Source organism: Taudactylus pleione, unplaced genomic scaffold, assembly GCF_031769625.1.
Source record: "Taudactylus pleione unplaced genomic scaffold, aTauple2 ptg000025l, whole genome shotgun sequence".
NCBI lineage: Eukaryota > Metazoa > Chordata > Amphibia > Anura > Myobatrachidae > Taudactylus > Taudactylus pleione.
Window position 1 is genome coordinate 4,661,906 of NW_028284427.1, and position 23,315 is coordinate 4,685,220.

Below are 23,315 nucleotides of genomic sequence, written 5' to 3' on the forward strand. Positions count from 1 at the left end.
AGCGGAGTCAGTGACTGGCAGTTACTGACGGTAAGCGGAAATCCCTGATACTCCAAGATCCAGGCGGGATCGAAACCCAATCTGATCGGGTGTCAAGTTGATTTCATCCGGTCACACTGATATTTTCGCAGACTTGCAAGATATTGCGGATGTGTGTATGGGGAAGTGGGCATCCTTATGTTAGGCAGCGTTTGGCATAGCGATTGCAGACAATAGCAGAATTTTGCAGTGTGACTGCATGCATAATCGCAACTGCGATCGCAATAGCGATCCGTGATGAATCAGGCCCTTAGTCACAACATGAATATCCTGTGTTTTCGGCACATGAAGACGCGAGAGAGTCCATACCGTGCGATACACAGCTTAACTGCTGGGTAACCAGTGCTCCACTGATGAAAATTACAGTCCTGTAACTGTATACAGTAGCAGCTGATGGAGACAGCACTACACTAAAGCAAGCAAAGACAAATGGCCAATCACATACGGACACTGTATACAGTCACAATGTGAACATACAATATAATTTGTAATGCGTACGGAATTCTTATATACTATACAGTACTTAGTTTTAGCGGGGCGCTGCGCCCAATTTTATAAGGGCAAAATGCACCCTGCTCTTTTTAGTGGTTCCCTGTTTAAACAGCCTGCCCTGAGGTTTCCCTACCCGCCGGCTGCAGTGTCCCGCAGGTGGGGAAAAGTTGTGGTGAACAATCACCGCTGGGTGAATAGATGCCATGTGCACGGCATCTATTCACTGTAAGTTGATAGCTTGGGGGAAGCCCAGCACCTCAGTAAGTGCTGGCCATGCCCCCAAATGTGTCAAATTGGAGGCGTGTCACGGCCCCTTTTCAGTATCCTCAGCGCTCTGCCCTGCCCACAGTCTAGCGGGAACGCTAGGTTGCATCTTCTTTTTTTTTTCTTTTATACAATACGCTGTACAGTTTGCTGGTAGCTGCAACTTTGTACTGCGTTTGCGTTCCCAAGTAGAAACCGATCACTGATTGGCTGGCTGAGAGCGTTCCGACTCTTTTGCCGGGTACACACAAGACAATATATATCATCCACATCGGGCAGTGTACCCGATATGTCGCTGACTATGCGCTCTACCGAATGCAGCATGGCCCCCGCTGTCGCACCGTTGCTCCCGTCATCGCCAATTGTATGTACTTGTCGATGCCGGGCCCTCCGCCTACGATATCGTGCTGGGTACACATCGACTAATGTGTACCCAGCATTAGCTCGTCGGCGCTATATGGCAGTTACCCATGTGGGAACTGTCATCTCTGGTAGGGAATCTGTATGCAGTACCAGATTAAGGTCCACATGGGCCTGGAGCTGAAATTTATTTAGGGCCTATTTTGTGCTGCCGCATGAGGTGTAACCAGCACAGCAGGGGTGTGACTACTGATGAGGGGGCGTGACCAGTGGGGGTGTGGTCTGTGCTATTGGGTGTGACATAGTTACCCGTCGACCTTCGACCATGGATACCCAGGGAATTTCGATGGTCGTTTCAGAGCGGTGACTAGGGAAGTGGCTTAAGAGAGCAGGTGTGTCGCTGTCATGGACTGCGTCAAAACATGCAGTTCCACTGACACCAGCAACCATGGACCGACAGACATTCTGTGCCAGCCATAGGCAGGTTCAGTGGCTGAATGATCCATCAATAGTGCTTCTTTGTGATTCGCACCACAGCCGGTGGCCATCTCAATAGGACACCCATCAGCTGCGGCATTAGCATAAAGACACAGTAGCTGCTACTCTAAAAGTGCTGGGTAGAGGGGCTGTGAGCCCCTCTGCCTTGCGCAAAGCCAGGGGGGGCGCGATCAGTGCGATTGCTCTCCCACCCACAAGCATAGGAGACTACTGTGGCTGCTTAGCAGCCACGGAGGCGGTCTCCCGATGCAGCCCAGCACACAGGGTGTGCTGGGCTGCAGTGAGATAGGAAAAGGGGGGTGGCATCGTGCCCCTCTAGCAAGCCCGGGCCCGTGTATTTAATACCCGCTCTCCCCCTCTGCCCCCATGAGTACTTGACAGATTATTTGTTTAAAAATCTTTTACATTCCACAACTGTGCGCATGTTTTTTTCCTAGATAATAAATATATATTCACATATACAGATACATACACACTACATATATTCACATATACATTATATATATATATATATATACTACATATATTCACATATACATTATATATATATATATATATATATATTATATACTACATATATTCACATATACATACATAAGTATATATACACATTACATATATTCACATATACATGCATATATACATATATATATACACTACTTATATTCACAAATATATATATAAATATTATATAATATATATATATATATATATATATACACACATGCATATTTACTTATCAAAATCTTTTCAGTGCCTGCATAGTGCTACACATGTGATCAGCCAGCAACACTGTGCTGATCAGCAGCAGCCAGGAGTACTGAGCCTGCCTCTCTGGTGGATCAGACACTCACCTGGTCTTCATGGAGCTCAGGATCTTCTGCTCATGCTGACAGGTTGACACGGGCTGCCTGCTTCTTCACAGCGCGGAGTGTGCCTATGCGTTGTGACGTCACACGTCACGGAGGAGGAGCAGACACGGGGACACTCACTGTGCATAAGTGGTGAAGGGAGGGCTGGAGAAGCTGTGCCTCCATAGTGCCAGCGTAAAAAAACAGATGCCTGTCTTTGATCCCCCGCGGGCGTGAAGGGGGTGGGGGGGTCTCGGCCCGCGGTCGACGGGGGGGTGGGGCCTCAGGTTGCCACTGTCAGACTGCTGAAGCAGGAAAAAAAATTTTTCCTGTCTACAGCAGCACAGCACATGCTGATGAAGGGCCTATTTTGATGGGCGGCCTGGAGCTGAAGCTCCACCCGCCCCATTGTTAATCCGGCCCTGTCTGTATGTAATGCCGGCAGCTCATTAGCCGCCAGATGAAATACCAATGCCGGAAGCCTGAACGGTCTACATACTGACTGTGTCTAGTAAGTACTCTAACCCACCCCGATCCTCCCCTAACCTCCCCCTGATGGTGCCTAACACTCCCTTCCCGCACCCTAAACCTATCCCTCCCGGGGCGGGGGGGGGGGCTTGACTGTAACTTCCCCCCTGTGGAGCCCAGCACTAACCCCCCCCCCACCCACCCCCCTGACGCCTATCTTTAGGACGTCGGTCGGCCTGCCATTGTCTGGGTTCCGACGGCCAGCATCCCGGCCGCCGGTAATCTGCCTGCGTCCCATGGCAGCGCTGTACATACTGTAGTGTACAGTGTGTCCAGTATGGATCGGGTGACTGCGTTTTTTTTTTTCCAAAACCCTGAATTTGTGATCACCGCCAAGGACTAGATGAGTATGAAGTGTGAGTGCAATGGGACTTTATGTAATAAGATTTAAAAATAGTTTGAATGCCTTTCGTACCACCAATAGCATCAAAAGTAAATGAAATAGTTGGCATGACTTCTTTGCGGGATTATTATATTGATTGCCATGTTTAATGTGAAGATCCCTTCCCCACCAATCTTTTGAAGTAAAATTGGCAGATGATTCTAGAGGGTTTTGTCTGGATTTCCTATGTATGCTCTTAGTATTTCTAAATTATAGTCATTTGTAGACTCTCTTTAAATCTGCTTCACTTTACAGCCTCACACGTATAGTTTCTTTGCAGTGAACGCTGGAGTCCACAGGAAATTGAATATTTATTATAGGGCATGACCATAAATTGGCTTGGTTTTATGTTTTTTTTTTCTTGTTATTTCTGTGGTAATGTGTATTTGTAAATATGTAAAGCATAGTTTTGAAAGCAAACCTGTAGAAAGAATGTGTCCTTCATTTTTATGAGGTTTTTTCTTTTATATTTTATTGTCTTTAGGTTTGGAGCACCAGTACTTGTGAATTTGTTCGCACACTAAATGGGCACAAACGTGGCATTGCTTGCCTACAGTATAGAGATCGGTTAGTTGTGAGTGGCTCTTCAGATAATACCATAAGGTATGTTTTTAAAATACATCTTTTCATAATTTTTAGCTTTAATATTAAATTGTAACAACTGAATTCAAACTTACTCGTTTCAATTTATATGTATTTATAAAATGTCATATTTCCTGAAATGATTAAATATCATTAAATTTAAAAACCAACATCTTTAATTTAGTATCTCTGTTTAACCAAATAGATTATGGGATATAGAATGTGGAGCATGTTTACGGGTTTTAGAAGGTCATGAAGAGCTTGTCCGTTGTATAAGATTCGACAACAAGAGGATTGTCAGCGGTGCATATGATGGGTATGTACTCATGCTATTTATGGTTGGTGTTAATAAAGTACTTAAAAGGGGGTTTCCGTAGATGAAAAAAAAAGAATAGTTTTCTTCCATTCCTAATTATATCTTCTGTTCCCCACATTTAGCTGTAGTGAGCAGGGTATCACTCTTAGCTGTGGATATTCACCTTCAGCATTGCTTACCTCTTTCCGTAACGGAGGAGCTCTGGGATTTTCCATTGGGGGAAGGGAATGGTCCTTCCCCAAAGTATTCATTATTTTGAAGGGGATGATTTACAGCCCTTTTGTTTCTGTCAGTATGTTCTTCCCTTTTATTATGTTTTTTTTTTTTTTTTTAATCTTTAAAACAAGATAAGTAGGTACAAAGTGCTGAAAATAAGATGTGGCGATCTATAAGTGCGGGATGGAGAATGGGTTGGGATCAAATGATTTTCAGTCCAGTCCAGATAAAATTAAACCATTAACACCTATATAGTCATTTCAGTGTTTAATAAAATTGTTATATGCATCTCAAACTAGCACTTCCCCCAGGTATACATATTTGTTTTTGCTTTTGATGCGAGTTATTGGAACTTTTTTATTAAGTCATCATCTCTTTTTCAGGAAAATAAAAGTTTGGGATCTGCAGGCTGCTTTGGATCCCCGTGCTCCAGCAAGCACTTTGTGTTTGCGTACTTTGGTGGTATGTATAATTCTGAAATTTTAATTCTTCACTGGGATCATTAGAACAGTTTTTCAAATTCAGTGCTCATGGAACCCTAACAGTGCGTATTTTCAAGGTATCCACAGATCTATTCGTTAACACACCTGTGCTCCAGCTGGATCGTCTGGAAGACATGCACTGTTAGGGTTCCATGAGGACCTGGTTTGAGAAGCTCTGATTTAGAACACTGTTTCTCAAACTCTGTCCTCCAGACCCATAGCAGTTCATTTTTCCCAGCCCACCTGTGAATCTTTAAATTGTGTTTGATAGGAATGACTACACCTGTGCACCAGCTAGGTGGTCTGGAAAACCTGACCTGTCAGATATCCTAAGGACTAAGTTCGGATTTAGAAACTTTAATATTCATATGTTTTAAACCCTAAAGACTGTTAAACTAAATATTTGTAAAACAAGACTATCAAATTATTTGTGTGTAATACTTTCATAATGGTAGTGTAATATCCTGTCCAGAAAAACAGCTGTTGATTAGTTAAAGTAGTACTGAAAAAATAAAATATAATGTCAGTGCTATTTATAAAATCTATAATGTATGTAAAACTTAAATTCATAATAGGGACTTAATAAGAAGAGCAAATAATTTATAGGGCGCATATTGGACAATCTTGATTCGCCAACTCAAAAATGATCAGAATCGGCAAGCTGGGGATTTTTAACATAATAAATTTGCCCGATCCCCTAAGAAATCATCGATCATTGGAGTCCGCAGATCGGCATTGGCAAAACAGGAATAGTCATTTAGCTGTATGGGCCACATAGCAGTTGGTCTGTTTTTCCCTTGCTTGTATTGGTTTCCTGCGTGCTAAGGCTTCCTCCCATTATTCAAAACCATAATAGTGGGTTCATTTTATGGTTTGTGGTCTCCGCAAAGTGATGTGTAATCTGTTGATCAGAGCTCTGTGTAGCTGCAGGTCTGTGGTCGCGGTTTGTGCAGAGATACGGCTATCTGTGAAGAAAAAAAAATTGCTGGATCAAGGGTGGGTTCTAGATACTCAGTAGACCTGAGTGTAGACTGTGTTCTTTCCTACAGGTACTACACTGTTTCCTACACTGTAGACTGTGTTCTTTCCTAGAGTTACTATGAGTTGTAGTGAGGAAGGGTATGCTAGGATAGTGTTGGGAAAGAGAAAGCAAATGTGGTCTGTAGAACTTCATTGGTATTGCAAATGACACAAAAAAATCCTCTTATGGAAAATGCTCAATTTCAAACATTCTGTGTAATAGATTTCTGTGCCTTAATAAAAAAATAACTTTTGATCAAGGAGCAAATGATCCAAAGATTGTTTCCAGATGCACAAAAAATATTATATTACCAAACCAAATGAACATTAAGTTTTTTCAAAGTATTCGCCAGAGAAGCCCATCAAACCACATGGTGAAGCAGCTGGACCAGTCCAAAGCAGGTATGTCTTCTACATGCTAGATGAATGTCTCCATTGCAGCTTCTGGTGACTCAAAACGAATCCCATGCATCTTGAGCTTGATATGTGGGAACATGAAGAATTCACAGGGGGCCAGGTCTGTACTGTATGGCGGATGACCAAGTGTGTTCACGGGCCAGAAAATCCACCACTGTCCTGGACTTATGGGCAGGTGCGTTGCCTGAGAAGGACACCACAAACGCGAGTTATTGGACGGAACCTGGAAATTGCTTCCAGCACTTGCTGCAGGCATTGGTTGGCGTATCAGTGGCGGTGTGCTGCGGTCGGAGTGGTACGGTAGCTGCATGACCAGCCTTGGCCACAAAAATAGCCACCATCTGCTTGGCCACACTGTGCTCACTTCTGAACGTCTCTGGTGGCGCACTTCCAACTGGGGTTCACTGGGCTGACTGTTTGGTCTCAGGATCGAAACTGTAGATCCAAGATTCATCGCCACTGATGATCTACCAGACAGAGTTGGAGCGACAGTTATCAAACCTGGCCAGCATGTTGCAGCACCAAGTCACCCAAGCTACCTCCTGCTCACAAGTAAGCTGATGGGGCACCCACTGTGCAGAAACCTTGCTCAGGACAAGCTTTTCGTGGAGTACCGAGCAGATGGATCCCAATAAGTTGCACATCTCCTTCTCTAACTGGGCCACAGTCACCCTGGCTTCCACCTCAACTATGGCCCACATGGCAGCAACGTTATCCTCTGTGATGGTGGACAGAGGTCTGCAGCACTCGTGTCTTCCAGGGACTGTCTCCGGCACTGGAATTCTGCAAACTACTCAAACATTGTGGTTCGGGATGGTGCTTCCTCCCCAAAAGCAGCTTGCAGTTGGTCAACACTCTCCTGCTATCGCACACCACTCTTCTAGTGGTAGAAGATCATGGCTCTCCAGTGGCCTCTGTTGAGCTCCATATCAAGTTTGTGAAGAAAGTGAACAAGCAGACTTTTTTGGTGTGCATTGCTGCTTTTACACTGTTCTGTGCCCTGAAATTTTACAATAACTTTAGTCAGAGATTACAGTTTAACCAGACAGTCAGATTGTGTCTACTCTACCTATGCACTGCTCATCCGTAAACTTATTGCACACCCCTACAAAATACAAATGTCTTATGAGAATTATGTATATGCTGGTTTGTTTGCACATACCTAATGAGGGATGTAGTCAGATTCCTGGCGGTGACCCTTTAGACATTTACAATACAGCAGAATCCCAACTGTTACAATACCGTCGAATCCCAATGGCAAGTATTATGGTTAGGCACTATGGGGAGGGGTGGGTTTTGGCTACAGTAGGGGACGGTTAGGGTTAGGCTGCGGGAGGTGTGGGTTACAATACTATGTAAATTTCATCAGGATTTTAATCGTCAGGATTCTGCCCTAGGTATTGTCCGTTGGAGTCCCCTACTATTCTTCTAGAGCCGGGCGACTTTCTTTTGCTGAAAATGCGTCTGTATAAGATGTCACATATCAAGTTAATCAGCACAGTCTGCTGGTGTCCTAGTCGCATAGAATTGTGATTTTGATGCATTTTCGAAAAAAAAAGATGTCTGGAGCTGGCAGAGTCACACAGGACGTGACGTGACGTGCCGAGAGGGGCTTCTCTTTAGCGCGACTGCAGCAAAGATGTGTACATTTTTTTTTTTTCAAAGAGGGTACTCACTGCATCTATAAAGGTATAATTTTTTGTTTAATTACAGTGTTCTTGAATGTAATGTTACCTGACCAGTGTCCATGTGGAACTATCACGGCATGCACCTTACAAGGATGTCATTGTTGCTAAATTGTGAAGTCAATAGATAAACTTAATACCAATAATCTTTTTTTAGTGCTTTATAATATTGTGCTGTATACAAATTTAAAAACTTGCGAAATAGACTCCAGGGGGGTCCCCAAGTATGCCCCAGATGTTTTTAAGTTTGCAGGTCGTTTGGGCAGGTGGATCTTTAAGTTTTTTTTTTTTTTAAACTTCACTTTAGCAACTTTAAAATATGCTAGCACCCATTTTTTGTGTACCCCAAATTTGCTGGGACTACTATATTCTGGCAAAAAAAACCTGCTAAATGCTATTCTTCACCACTTCTGCAAAGACGCTAATTAGCAGCTATTGAGAGCATACAAGTACCCTAAATACCTTCAGCAGGCTTATTCGGGGGTATCTATAGTGATCCCCAATGTCAGTGCATCTTTTGGGGAGTGTCAGGCTGATTTCCCGAAAAATGACAGCACTTTTCACCTGTTTGCGTTTTGCCGGGTGCCGTTTTCACCAATTTCTAATTGAATACGGGGATAAGTGGGGACGCGCGCATTACTTTTCCGCATGGAAAACCATCGATGACGGCGAAAAGTCCAGTATGCGAAAAGTACGGGACTTTTCGCACCTTATTGAATATGCCCCTATACTTTATTATTTAGTATTTTGGCTCTGTTGCTTATGCTGGGCAGCTGGGTTTCGGCTTGCTTTCCCACTTGGAACTCATGGCATCACATAGTGCATCATGACGCCATGGTCAGCATCTGACACCACTTCACAGCCCAGCCATCATTGGCTGCTTTGCTGAATATTGCTTTTGACGTGCCTGAACATGACGTTGCCATTCGGACACCGATTTAAGTAGATACACCTATGGTGGGCTGTCGGGGCCGGTATAAGAGCCACATTTTATTTTAAATGTTATTTGCCTGTCTTTCTGTGCACTGTGAGGATCTAATCTATGATGCTGTATACTTTGATGAAGGTTCTATTGTGGATTGAATCGTTGGGTAACCGATATTCTTGAACACTAGTGGTATCTAGTAATTAATCAACTCTCTCTGTCTTATGGATGCTGTGAGTGCTCTTTTTCAAATTCTATACATAGTGGGCCTTGTGAAGACTGGGCATCACTAAGGATGCAACCTGAATGTTGGACTAGTTGAAGTGAGTGATTATATATGTTATATGTATGTACTGTATATATGTATGTATGTGTATGTATTTACAATGTGTATGTATATGATTTGGTTAATGTATTTAAATTTTTTTTTTTTAAATATAACAAATGTTTTCACTGACTTGGTGTTTGATTTATTGCTTTTTGCAAATGATTATATTGGAGGCTGGAAAATAATATGCGAAGAGTTCTTAAAAACCAAGTAAAACGTGGAGGGTTTTTCTTGCCCAAGACTTGATCCCATGTCTTACATGCCCTCCTGCTCACCCCCACTATCAAAGAGAAGACAAACATAACTGATGTCTAACAGATGGTCTAGTGCTTAGAACAGAACTGTGGATTCTCTGTTTGAAATGCAGAAAACTACCTTAGGTGTACCTTATCATGTCTGTTCTCTGTAATGCCAGATCTAGAGGAAACAAGGCTGCTACAGGTTGAGTCTCCCATATCCAAAATGCTTGGGACCAAGGGTATTTTGGAATATTTGTATACCATATTGAAATATCTTAGGAATAGGGCCCAAATCTAAACACAGAATGCATTTATGATTCATATACACCTTATACCCACAGCCTGAAAGTAATCTTGTACAATATTTTCAATAATTTTGTGATTCAAACAAAGTTTGTGTAAATACATGACATTTGTTTCATATACACATTATACACAAAGCCTATAGGTCATTTTATACTTTATTTTTAATAATTTTGTGCCTTAAGCAAAGTTTGTGTACATTGAACCATCAAAAAGCAAAGGTTTCACTATCTCAGTCATGCTGAAAATATTCCGGATTTCGGAATATTTGGATATGGGAGACTCAACCTGTACTACAATTGCTGACCTTTATTGAATCATCAAATCTAGCATGTATTACAAGGCATCGACTGGACGAAATGCAGTCCGTACTTTGGGGGCCACAGTCCCATTATTTTCCATTGCTCAAGACAGAATTGCAGGGGAGCTGGCATGGCCCTCTGCTCATAAAAAAACACTTACATTTAGGATCCACGCACACGTTTATTTGAGTTCATTGCTGGCCAAGGCACTAGGTTGTGTCCTTCTCAATTGCTACCCATCCCTGAAGATGAGATACAGTGCCTTGCAAAAGTATTCACCCCCCCCCCCCCCCTTTGCATTTTTTATGTTACGTTGCCTCACAACCTGGAATTAAAATGGATTGTTTGAAGGTGTGCATCATTTCATTCAGAGAACATGCCTACAACTGTGAAGTTGTGTGTTTTTTTATATTGTGAATCAAACATCATTTAGGACAACATAACAGAAAACTTCAGCATGCATAACTAATCACCCGCCTAAAGTCAGTACTTTGTCGAACCACCTTTTTGCGGCAATTACAGCTGCAAGTCGTTTGGATAAGTCTCTGAGCTTGCCACATCTTGCCCCTTGGATTTTTGCCCATTCCTCAAGGCAAAACTGATCCAGCGTCTTCATGTTGGTTGGTTTCCGCTTGTGAACAGCAATCTTCAAGTCTGACCACAGATTCTCAATTGGATTGAGATGTGGACTTTGACTAGGCCATTCCAACACATTTAAATGTTTCCCTTTAAACCACTCGAGTGTTGCTTTAGCAGTATGCTTCGGTTCATTGTCCTGCTGGAAGGTGAACCTCCATCCCAGTCTCAAATCACAGGCAAGACTGAAACAGGTTTTGCTCAAGAATTTCCCTGTATTTAGCACCATCCATCTTTCCCTCGACTCAAATCAGTTTCCCAGTCCCTGCTGCTGAAAAACATCCCCACAGCATGATGCTGCCACCACCATGTTTCACTGTGGACATGGTGTTCTTGGGGTGATGGGATGTGTTGAGTTTGCGCCAGACATAGCGTTTTCCTTGGTGGCCGAAAAGTTTGATTTTAGTCTCATCTGACCAGGGCACCTTCCTCCATACATTTGGGGAGTCGCCCACATGCCTTTTGGCAAACTCAAATCGTGTCTTCTTATTTTTATCACTAAGTAATGGCTTTTTTCTGGCCACTCTTCCATAAAGCCCGGCTCTATGGAGTGTACGGCTTATTGTGATCACGTGCACAGATACACCAGTCTCTGCTGTGGAACTCTGCAGCTCCTTCAGGGTTACCTTTGGTCTCTGTGCTGCCTCTCTGATTAATGCCTGGTCTGTGAGTTTTGGTGGGCGGCCCTTTCTTGGCAGATTTGTTGTGGTACCATGTTCTTTCCATTTGATGATGACGGATTTGATGGTGCTCCGGGGGATCATCAAAGATTTGGATATTTTTTTTATAACCCAACCCAGAATTGTACTTCTCAACAACTTTATCCCTGACTTGTTTGGAGAGCTCCTTGGTCTTCATGGTGTAATGCCTCTTGCTTAGTGGAGTTGCAGCCTCTGGGGTCTTTCAGAAAAGGTGTGTTTATACTGACAGATCATGTAACACTTAGATTTCACACAGGTGAACTTCATTTCACTAATTATGTGACTTCTGAAGGTAATTGGTTGCACCAGAACTTTTGAGGGGCTTCATAGCAAAGGGTGTGAATACATATGTATATGCCAATTTTCAGAAGTTTATTTATAAAGATTCTTTTTATATATATTTTTCTCATTTCACTTCACCAAATTAAGACTATTTTGTGCAGATCAATCACATAAAAAAAAAATACAGGTTGTAATGTAATTAAAAAAATAAAAAGCCAAGGGGGGTGAATACTTTTGCAAGGCACTGTATTTCTACAATAAATTGCAAATGACGTTGTTGGTTTAGTCAGGAGCATCAAAGATGGCTCTCCCTGGGGATTTCAATGCATTGACTCACGTTATTCCTATTGCTACAGATAAGTCCAATGTGGGGTGATACTCCCCAAGCTCTGGGTGCAAGTACATATCTCTTGTGTTGGGTGCCTCTGAGGATCCTTGTTTTTTTTTCCATTACTAATAGGGATGTGATAACTGCAATGGATACTATTGCTGCTCATATACCACACTGCCAAGCTACTTGGTTTCACAGCAGTGTTGGGGAGCTGAAGAAGTCAGAGTTCCTGTCAAGTGAGATCATGGCAGGAAACAGGCCAGCTCTGCTTTTCCGTTCAGCACAGAAGCTTTGCAAATTAGCATGTCTGGAGCTAATACAACCCTCTCCTAGTCGAGTTGTAATGAGTCTGCAATCTTTGCTGATCTGGGCTCTAATGACAATGGTGCAGTCAAATGAGTGAAATGGTATAAGCCTACGAATGTAAGCCATCTAGTTTATTTGACTAATTTTGACCCCCTGGTTGTAGAAGACCTTATTGAAATTGTTTGCACTCCACCAACTGCAATTTTGGACTGTGCCTCAACCAAGCTTCTGATGGGCTGTTTTTATGTATGTGGCCCAGTATCTGCCATAATAGTACAGTTTTCATGAACCTCTAAAGAAAACAATTGTTGGACATTATCTTAAAAATAGAGGTGATCAATATTGACCCTTCTGGATCTATGCAGCATTCAATACTGTAGACTATGGGATATACTTGTGTACCTGAAAAATTTCTATTTTCTAGATGGCACAGTCCTTAAGTGGTACAAATAATTTTTTCACCGGCAATTTACCAAGAGTGTCTATTGGAGTTTGTCACCAGTTCCACTGCCAGGCAGTATTCCACAGGGTTCAATACCATCTCCCATTCTATTTGCAGTATAGACGCTAATACTGGGTGAAATGATCGGATGTCAAGGTCTGGTCTTCCCCACTTTACAGATGATACTCAACATTACTAATCTTGAATTGCTTTTTAGCTGAGCACCAGGAATGAATGAATGCAGATGGGTGTAACTGAATCCTGATTAAACAGAGGTCCTAATGACTGCTCACTGGCAAAGGACAAGACTACAGCTTTGCCAACAGGGTTGGGTATGATTTCCCGTCTGTCGGGATGCCGCTAGTCAGAATACAAACAGCGGCATTCAGACGGTGAAAATCTCGACAACTGTACGTAAGTATAGTACCGCTAACCCATACCCCTATTCTGATCCTCCCTCCCCGGTGCCTAAATGCCCCACCCCCTAGTACCTAAACCTAGCCTCCCCCTCCCCACAGCCCAAACCTAACCCTCCCTCTAGTGCCTAACCCTAAACCTAACTCTCCCGTAACCCCCGATACTTACCTCCAGATGCCGGCGGTCGGGATACTGGAGCCGGGATCCCAACGGGATTCTGGCGCTGGTATTTAGATCGTCGGCGTCCCCACGCCGGGATGCTGACTACATTCCTTGCCAACAAACTGGATTTACGCTTTGGATCTTGGAATTAAATATACTGAACTTCTGTGGAATCCTGATGTAATGACGAGAGGTGGACGGCTTCTGGGGAGTGGACATCTTGAGGAGGGCGCATTTTAGGAAGGCTCCCAAATCTCCTGTACACGAGACAGCGAGGGGAAAATGGCTGCGACGTCCGTATAATATGGATGCAATGTATGCGGTGCAGGGGGCCTGTGTGCACCGCACACCCTGCACCCATTATAAATATGCCCCTGAGTGGGAGCCCGATTAAAAAAAAGCAGATAAATTTGAGGAAGCAGAATGCAGCAGATGCCTGAAATTTTAAAACAAACTAAAGCACATAGTATCCACAGGGGGTGAATGAACCCAGCGGGGACAAAGCTGAGCCAGTAATTACACACCCATTTGGAACTGTTGAAGAGTATAATACATATTGTTTAACAGTGAAAGCGAGCTCTCTCCCCAAACAAGTAGAGAAACCCATTGGATTTATTTCAGATGCTGTAGGATGTGTGTATATGTATATATATATATATATATATATATATATATATATAATATTTATTTATTTTACGCTGCTCTGCTGATTGTTATAAATCTGCTGGTTGATTCAACAGTGAATGAACACTGATTAGGATCCTATAACCTTGTTGGTGTGTTGCCTATAGGTATAGGCAAGTGTCATAAAAGTTTGTTTCTTCAAAGACCTGTACAGTGTACTTAACAACAATGGAAGATGAAATGAGAGATCCCTAGGTTGAATAAGTGAAAGTGAGCTTCCTTTTGAAACAGTAGAAAATCTACTGTATTTACATTGGATGCTACTGGCTCTATATATTCTAACCATCTGATACTCAGAACACACTTAGTGGGAACTGTTGGAAGGAATATTTTCAATATACTGTTTAATAGTGAAAGTGAGCTCTCCCCTCAAATAGAGAAGCCTATAGTATTTATCTTGGATGCTGCAGGATGTATAATCTTATTTAATTGACATCTACACTGTTAAGCTGACAAACATATGCATATGTTGGATGATTTAATTTTGATTGAACACTGACTGGGACCTTAAAACCTTATAGGTGTCTGACTTGCTACCTATAAGGAAATATAGGCAAGTGTGATGAAAATCCGCCTCTTCAGATACATGTAAAGTGTTTTTTTTTAATGTGAGGATGAAATAAGATATCCATATGTTGAATAAGTGAAAGTGAGCTTCCCTTTGAAAAGGTAGAAAATCTGCTGTATATACTTTGGGTGCTGTTGGCTATTTATTATACTCATTTGATACTCAGTCAAACAACACACATATATTACTAAGTAATATATAAAATAGATTCTGGATAACATGTTTCATATAAGTTGGAACTTTTGGTGTGAGTACATGGGTACCCACTAAAGCAAAGCACTGAAACTGTAGGCTTGCTGTGTCAGATCCCTATTTAATATATAACTGTGGGAAAACCACAGGTGGCTTAAAGAGCTGTGGGTGTGCTGACCTACATATGACAATTGCTTGCTGCTCAGTGTATACATAAAGGCTGTCCATCTGGATTTGATAGAACTTGGAATATCAATTGAAACCTAATGAAGTATTGCTGCCTGGGTAATATACTAATCTGCAAATTAGTACGGACATCACTGTTTATTGAGGCTGTGGGAAACTGGGCTAAATCCCCTTAAATACCTAGAAGTCAAACACCTCCTAAATTGCTATCTCTATCTGTAAGTGCCTGATGTGAAGAATTTTATGTATAGCAGTCACAAGAAGACGAGCAGAAATTCAATAAAATTTAAAATCTTACCAAGCAAGACATTTAAAATATCTCTGTTGCAGAGCAATACATTGCTCTGAAAAGATATTTAGATGATTCAGTAAATACTAAAATGGGAAGAATAAAGCGACAAACCCTCGACTGAGTGAACTACCCTTATCTAAAAATGTAACCACATCTCCAGAAACCCTATACAACACAGGAACCGATATACAGCCTTGGCCAAAAGATTGAGATTGACACAAGTATTGGTTTTCACAGTTTGTTGCTTCAGTGTTTTTAGACCTTTTTGCTAAATATTACTATGGTATACTGAAGTAAAATTACAAGCATTTCATAAGTGTCAAAGGCTTTTATTGACAAGTACATTAAGTTTATACAGAGTCAATATTTGCAGTGTTGACCCTTCTTTTTCAAGACCTCTGCAATTCGCCCTGGCATGCTGTCAATCAAGACCTCTGCAATTCAGCATGCTGTCAATCAATTTCTGAGCCTCATACTGACTGATGGCCGCCCATTCTTGCCTAATCAATGCTTGGAGTTTGTCATATTTTGTGGGTTTTTGTTTGTTCACCCGCCTCTTGAGGAATGACCACAAGTTCTCAATTGGATTAAGGTTTGGAGAGTTTCCTGGTAATGGACCCAAAATTCCGATGTTTTGTTCCCAGAGCCACTTAGCACTTTTGCCTCATACCAACAGTAAAGCATCCTGAGACCATTCGTATTTGGGATTATATCACAATTTGGGAAAATTTCTGATTTTTCTGTTAATTGGGACAAATCAAATGCACTACAAATACACAGAGTAAGTAAACCAAGGTTGTCGAGAGGTCCAACATTGAATTGGATGTCTACATCAATGAAATACCTAGGGATACAAATACTTAGACATTTATAATCTTTAGAATCTCAATATGGGAAAAGTAAATCAAGTATAAGTGATCTACAGAGATTGCAAAAACTACCCCTTACTTATACGGTAAGAATACATTTGATTAAGATGATATTTTCAAAAATATTATATCCAATTCGGGTCTTACCATAGTTAATCTCCAAAAGAAATAAAGAAAGTGTTGAGTAAGGATTTTAGAAAATTTAAAAAACAATCTCGGATAGCTTTGATCAGGCTCCATCAAAAAGTATCTGAAGGAGGTTTAAACCTGCCTAATATCAAGAGAGATAATTTAGCTAGTTTGATCAGATACATAAGGGATTTGATATACAATAGGGATAAATATGCAAATACTACAATAGAACAAACATTCCTGATGGGTCACTAACATCATTTTTACATACTATAAGCTCAGGATAGATATACAATTCCAACCAAGCAAAATTATTGTGTCATCCAGTGGCGCTGGATATAAAATGTTGCAAAACACAAAGTATTGGGATAGTACTTAATCCTTATCAGAAATTAGAAATCCTGCTGGTCATCCTTTTGTATCTGGAGTTCTCAAAATCTTCATACCTACTCACATGGTGTAAATGCTGTAACCTGCATATAATGGTTTCTTTTCGGATATCCTCCTGGAGTATCCTTGGGGTTAATTTCCTTATGATGTTTCCTTGCCATTTGCTGCAGGTCAGGATTTCTGCCTGACCGGCAGAAATCCTGACCTGCAGCAAATGGCAAGAAGGCAGAAATAAGCGGCCCTCCAACTGTCGAACTACAAATCCAAGCATGCCTTGCAACAGTTTTAACATGGCCAAATAGCAAAAATGTTGCAGGTCATGCTGGAATGTGTAGTTCTAGAACAGCTGGGGGGGCCGCTTATTGCCCACTCTTTATTTTATAGTTATGATGGAATGAATAAGACTAACCTCAGAGATAAATGGAAATATTTAATTAGAAATAGAAAAAAACACCTGAAATGAAATAAAAGAATTGAAAGTGTTAAGAAATTGGATACTGCTAATTTGCTTAATATTTTTCAATGGAATTTTGTACAATGGAATTTTTATGGATATTAAGAAAATTTTAACAAGATGTACATATCTTTGTTACCTGTGTTTTCAACTGATGGAAATTATGTCACAAATAAACAAAGGGGATCTCTTTGAATAAAAACACATAAGATACTGTGTACTACTTTTTGCAACAAATAACATTGTTAATTTTATCACATTTTTTTAAACTCATTGCTGCAAATGTTAAAATATGAGTCAGACCTAGGTATAAACTAAAACTACTGGGTAGGAGATAACCAGGTTTACCAAACATAACTAGAACCCCTTATAAATGAATTGAGACTTTATCCACTTTGATACTCAGATATCCTATATGTTATTAAAATATTATAGGTTCACAAACTTATTCTATAAAAATAATGCAATATGTAGGAGACTGATTACATCTTTATTTTGCACAAATATCTTTTGAGTAGATGGAAAATAGGTTTGTTTTTTAATTCGCATTTCTTTATTTTCATTCATACTTCTGAATCCCACTTTTTTTTTAAATAAGATTTACTAAGCATCGTTTTCAGTCAATTAATTTTGTACTTAGAAGCTTTTGGATAAAGGGAGGATTATATACGCCTGAAACCATAGGTTGTTTAATCCAGTGTGGGAAATACGTTTCCAAGAGTTTTTAAACATTAATTGTTGGCACTGCAAATACACATTAAAATATAATATTTTTAAATAATTTTGTCCTTTCAGCCATGTTTTTTTTATGTATTAATATTTGGGCAGTGATTTGTATTTTCATGTTTTTGTCTTGATTCTTGATCTTTTGCCTTGTGTCCCTGAGGTGGTTTTATTATACTTTTTTTTTTTAATTTGCTTGTCTAATTGTTATCCTCTTTGGCTTGCAAACACGATGTAGAATTTTCCTAGCTCAGTTCAAGTACTTTTTCATTGATACCTTTGCCATGAGGTCTCTCTTCTCTGAAACAGGTGAATTATATACTTCTTTTACATACAGTGATAAGACCAATGAACATGTTTAAAGTACAATAGCTTGATTGCCCTTACAAACTCTTTTCTCTGTCATCATGGATTTATTAAATGACATTAGCGTGTCAAACATCTTGACTAAGATTTCTACCATACCAGTAAGTTTTATCCAGCTAGCATGGATGGAGAAAACAGCATATTTTCAAAATCAGGTCTAAATTGTAATGGTAAAAATTATGCAGTTTACGTTTATATGAATATTTACCATATTTGGGTTCTATCCTCAGTTCTAAGTAATATCTTACGTGATCTCTATAACAAGCATTTAATAATTTTTAGGAACATTCAGGACGTGTATTTCGCCTTCAGTTTGATGAATTCCAAATCATTAGCAGCTCCCATGATGATACCATTTTGATCTGGGATTTTCTAAACGTTCCTTCAAATGCTCCAAATGATACACGTTCTCCGTCTAGGACATACACTTACATCTCCAGATAGCATCATGCACTTTTCTGTCTTTACCAGGTAAGTTTAAAATGTTATTTTTCTCAATTTTGAGCTGAAATGTTACCTTAATAGTGTTTCCCTACAATGCAAATAGTATGTACCATTTTAAATTTTTATTACTCTAACCATCATTCTGTGCCTCAATTATATCACTAGCACGCTAATCACACACTTGGCCAACCAATTTTGTAGTGACTGATAATTACCAAAATAATGTTATTGCTTCACGGTCAGACAGTTGCTTCCCCTGAAAGTGGTTGTAGAAAGCATTCAGCCTGTTTCCATTGTACTCCAGTCAGCCCAAGAACCTGAACAGATCTACACAATCTGGCCCTCTGTGTGTGGCTACATTTCTTGCACTTGTCTGGATAACAATATCCACTGAATGTATATTACACATGATGATAGGGGTGTAACCAAATTCAAATTTAAAATGCAATGTAAAAAATGTTGTCCAGCATATGTGGGCTATATGCAAAAGCAGGCCATTTTTGCAAAAAAAAAAAAAAGGATTTGCTCCAGTTACATTCAGCATAGTTTGTTCGAGATACAAAGTTACTTGCTTCTTATTTTTTTATTTATTTTGTTCCCAACTCAGAATCCGCCCCATAGTGCCAGCAATGACCCGACACTTTCTAGAACAGCTGTAATCTGCACCAAATTGGGCCATTCTTACCAGCTGTTGCTGTATTTCCGTGAGAGTCCTGATTTTTGGGGAGTTCTCCCGGTCTACTTAGAGAGTGAGCCATTCTTCAGGGGTTAGAGTACATGGAAGTATGATAATTCAGCTGGTTCCTCCGTTTTGGACCCTATTTAATATATGCTCTTTAAAAAAATAAAATGTCCACCGGGTCAGGCATTCCAATAAGGATCAGTGTCTCCTCACCAAGTCAAATTGACGCGTTTTGTCTCTAGTTGTGACACTTAAAAGATGAAAAAGGTAGATTATAGAAACGCGTCAATTTGACTTGATGGGGAGGAGAGGCTGATCGTCATTTAAGTGCCTGATCTGGTAGACATTTGTTTTTTAACACAAAGGGTAGCTAAACAGAGCACAGATCGGTCATTAATAATAAAGCATAATATTCATAGTTTAAGAATTAAATTAGTTAGATGAGCATTACACTCAAATAGCGAAATATTACAACTAAAAGATGTGAAAAAATGTGATTGATTTAAAATGGTAAAAGATGCAGAAACAATAGAGAATACGTTTTTTGTGGTATATATATATTTATTATACCACACCAGGTACTGCAGCCTTGCACTTTACTGTTGTCGCAGTGTATGGTGCATTAACCTATGGGTTTACATTGACTATTACATTTGCTGAAGCACTACTATGTTGTTGTCCAAGGAGTCTTCCATTCCATACAATTTTATTGTATGCATTTTACTTTTGTTTTAAACTTGTTCCACTTACTTGAAAATTTGGTATGCTACCATAGCTTACAGCAATAACTTTACCACATCCATTAATGATTATTTGTGTTTTTAAATTGTATTTTTGTAGGGATTAGCTATGCTGAACTACTGTACTGGATATGTGGATACTGCAAGAAGCTCATGTATAGTAATTATTGGAAATTGTTACTGGTGCCACGTAGAAGCAAAACAAGCATTTCATCAACCAATAACCTATATTGACCCTCGTTCTTCTAACTACAGGATTTACACCCCACTTCAAAAGGCTCATATTGAAGTCCTGTATGGTAACTGAATTGAGAAATCCAAAGCTGAAAATGTAAATTTTTATGAGAACTGGACATTTACCAAGGCAGTAAATGTAAAAGGGTGTGACCTCATTTGTTTTGCACTTAGTGACTTTCATAAAGAATGTTTTCCAGTAGTGATTGGGTGCCAAACATATCCAAATTGTTCTATGTCTTTGCTCTGTTTGTTCACCTTTAAACAAAAACTGTTTTTGTTTAGCATGTATGTATTAAGATATTAAAAATGTATTTGCCAATTATTGCTATTTTGGAATATTTTCACTCTTGAACAGATATCTTTTTCTAGCCCTTGTTTCCCGTAATGCTAGTTGATGTAGAAGGAAACTAAATTGTATAATTAGTCATTAGCAATTCAACACTGGTTAAAAAAAAAAAAAAAAAAACTAAGCCAAACTCTGCTTATTATATTCTACTGGTAAATGAAAGAACATACAATACTACAATCTAAACTAAAAATGGAAGAAGTGTCCCTGTTGAATTAATAACGAAAAACTTTTAACTATATCCTATATTTATGATCTAATAAACTTTTGGTTTTGTAATATTTTGTCACGCCTAACATTTACTGAAGGCGTCCCTCTCACATTGTATGTAGTGACCTGCTGATAACTGTAAGGTACATCAAGATGCATTGTTAAAGTAATGCTGACCATGCTGATGAGGCTACAGGAGGAATTTGACATTGATCAGTTTCCATCCTCCATTTTTTATTTTTTTTTTATTTTTGAGGAAAAGCATGTTGAATAAAATTTTCATTGGCAAAAACTGAAGTCTATTGAAACTTAGACACTTAAAACTATAGAGGAGAAGCACCACACTTTGGCGATTTTGTATTCTCTAACGTTACAATGAAAGATGTGAGGTGACAGGTGCACTTCAAAGAAAATGACATTTGCAGTGTTCCATGTTAGCGATGAGTAGTACAGATTTTATTAAGTAATTTGCATCCCTTTTAAATTTGTTCATTTATAGTCCTAATTTGTGCCAAAGGTTTTCACCATAGACCATTTTTTATGTAGCAGTTGCGTTGTGAAATACACGTGGGGCTCAGATTTGCTTGCTAGTCACTTGGAGCGTACTCATTTGCAGTGATACCTTGCATACAAGCCAACTCTCTCCTGGTATCTTTGTATCTTGAAGTTCTTTATTTGATTATAAAAATGTAAATTTTACATAAACATGTGAATAGGATATTATGTCATTAAATATGTAAATCTCATATACTATTTAAACCACATAACTTTAGCAGTCTGATATCACACTAGATATGTAATTGTAATGGAACAATGTTTGTACAATATGGTTCCTGTGGCTCACACAATGTATATAAGCACAAATATGTAATATGCTTTGTTCAGTGTTTGAAGTCTGAAAGTTAAGTGAATGGTCACATTAGCATAGCGGTAGGTTACCTGTCATTCATATGAAGCACACCGCAAAAAACCTGAGGTGCCATTATGTTTGGCATAATGAGCTCTATACTGTTACTGTTTTACTATTCAAGAGGGTCTGTAATAATATAATTTATTACACACACAGTTGAGCTCGTTTCCCTATTGATTTCTGAATTGAATGTCTGAAATGCACAGTATAACTTTTGGCAATGGCTTATAACAATATAATTTATAATAAATCATCAGATTATGTATGTTTTGTATTATATATTTTCATATAATACAATTCCTAGATTTTTAATACACACACTGGTTTATCTGGCCTCTTCAGAGCAGATTCCCTTTTTTTTTTCCTTCTAAACCCAACACAGAAGAATGAACTTGTTTTTAAAGAGACTAACATATCTTCACAAAATGTATCTTATTAGTGGATAATGAATTATTACGTGTGTGTTTTTCTTGCTGTGCCATTTAGTGATACATTTCACACCGGTAAGGTGAGATGAACCTTAGACAATGGATGGAAATGTAATCCTGTCATAACTTTGCATTAGCGTAAAACTCAGAGTAGTCTGTAACGTTGTTTGTTTTGTTTACTTTACATTACTGCGTGTTTTAAAAAAACAAAAAACAATTATGCAGTAAATCTGTATATAGTGCTTGACTGAGATACACTTGTCCCCTGGAAAAATGTTGTTTAATTTTTGTAATTCTTTTTTGTGAAACCCACAGGTGAAATTTGATGCCCTAGAATCTCCAAAATATATTAACATTCTGGCTGCGCTCTAAATATTCTTTTGCTAACAATTACTGGGCATATGTACATTAAGACTGTAAGCACTGGAATACTTCTAAGTTCTGTGTTTATCAGCTATTTCCGCATCTATGTATGAATAGTTTATTGAAACTGTACATATTGTTTATGAAAGCTTTGTACTGTGGAATGTGCTTAATAAAAAAATTACCTCTGAAGGTAGTAACTTGTTTCGTTTTTTTTTTTTTTAATCTGGTCTTTAAAAAAGTTAATATGAGAGAGATGTGGTTTGTATAGTCCAAAATCTGGAAAGTATTTAATTCCCATAGGTTATGAATTCTAATGAAATTCTAAACACAAGTCATCTTACAAAAGTTTTTTTTTAATTTTTTTTTATTTTAGGAGTCGAGGTTACGTGTTAAGAGCCTGCAACTTTGTAAAATTATATTAAGCCTTTTTGATAGTCTTTTAATGACCATTTTAAGTAAGGTATGTTATAACAGATGAATTTACAGCCATCCTTGGTGCATTGACATGAATTTGACATGGCTTAGCCAGTGATTAAAGGTCCCTATGAGGAACACATGTAAAATATTAATGGAATTTTTATTGAACACCT

At 39.4% G+C, this 23,315-nt stretch overlaps 1 protein-coding gene across 1 annotated transcript in view; it reads left to right on the forward strand.

The window, feature by feature from the left end:
• FBXW11 (F-box and WD repeat domain containing 11) overlaps positions 1 to 22,914 on the forward strand; it is a 123,211-nt gene extending 100,297 nt beyond the window's left edge. The window contains exons 9-13 of the mRNA XM_088451288.1: positions 3,899 to 4,017; positions 4,202 to 4,312; positions 4,912 to 4,990; positions 18,645 to 18,833; positions 20,329 to 22,914. Coding sequence (XP_088307414.1) covers positions 3,899 to 4,017; positions 4,202 to 4,312; positions 4,912 to 4,990; positions 18,645 to 18,806 — 471 coding nt within the window. The 3' untranslated portion in view covers positions 18,807 to 18,833; positions 20,329 to 22,914. The remainder of the gene's footprint in view (positions 1 to 3,898; positions 4,018 to 4,201; positions 4,313 to 4,911; positions 4,991 to 18,644; positions 18,834 to 20,328) is intronic.
• Positions 22,915 to 23,315: the final 401 nt, after the last annotated feature.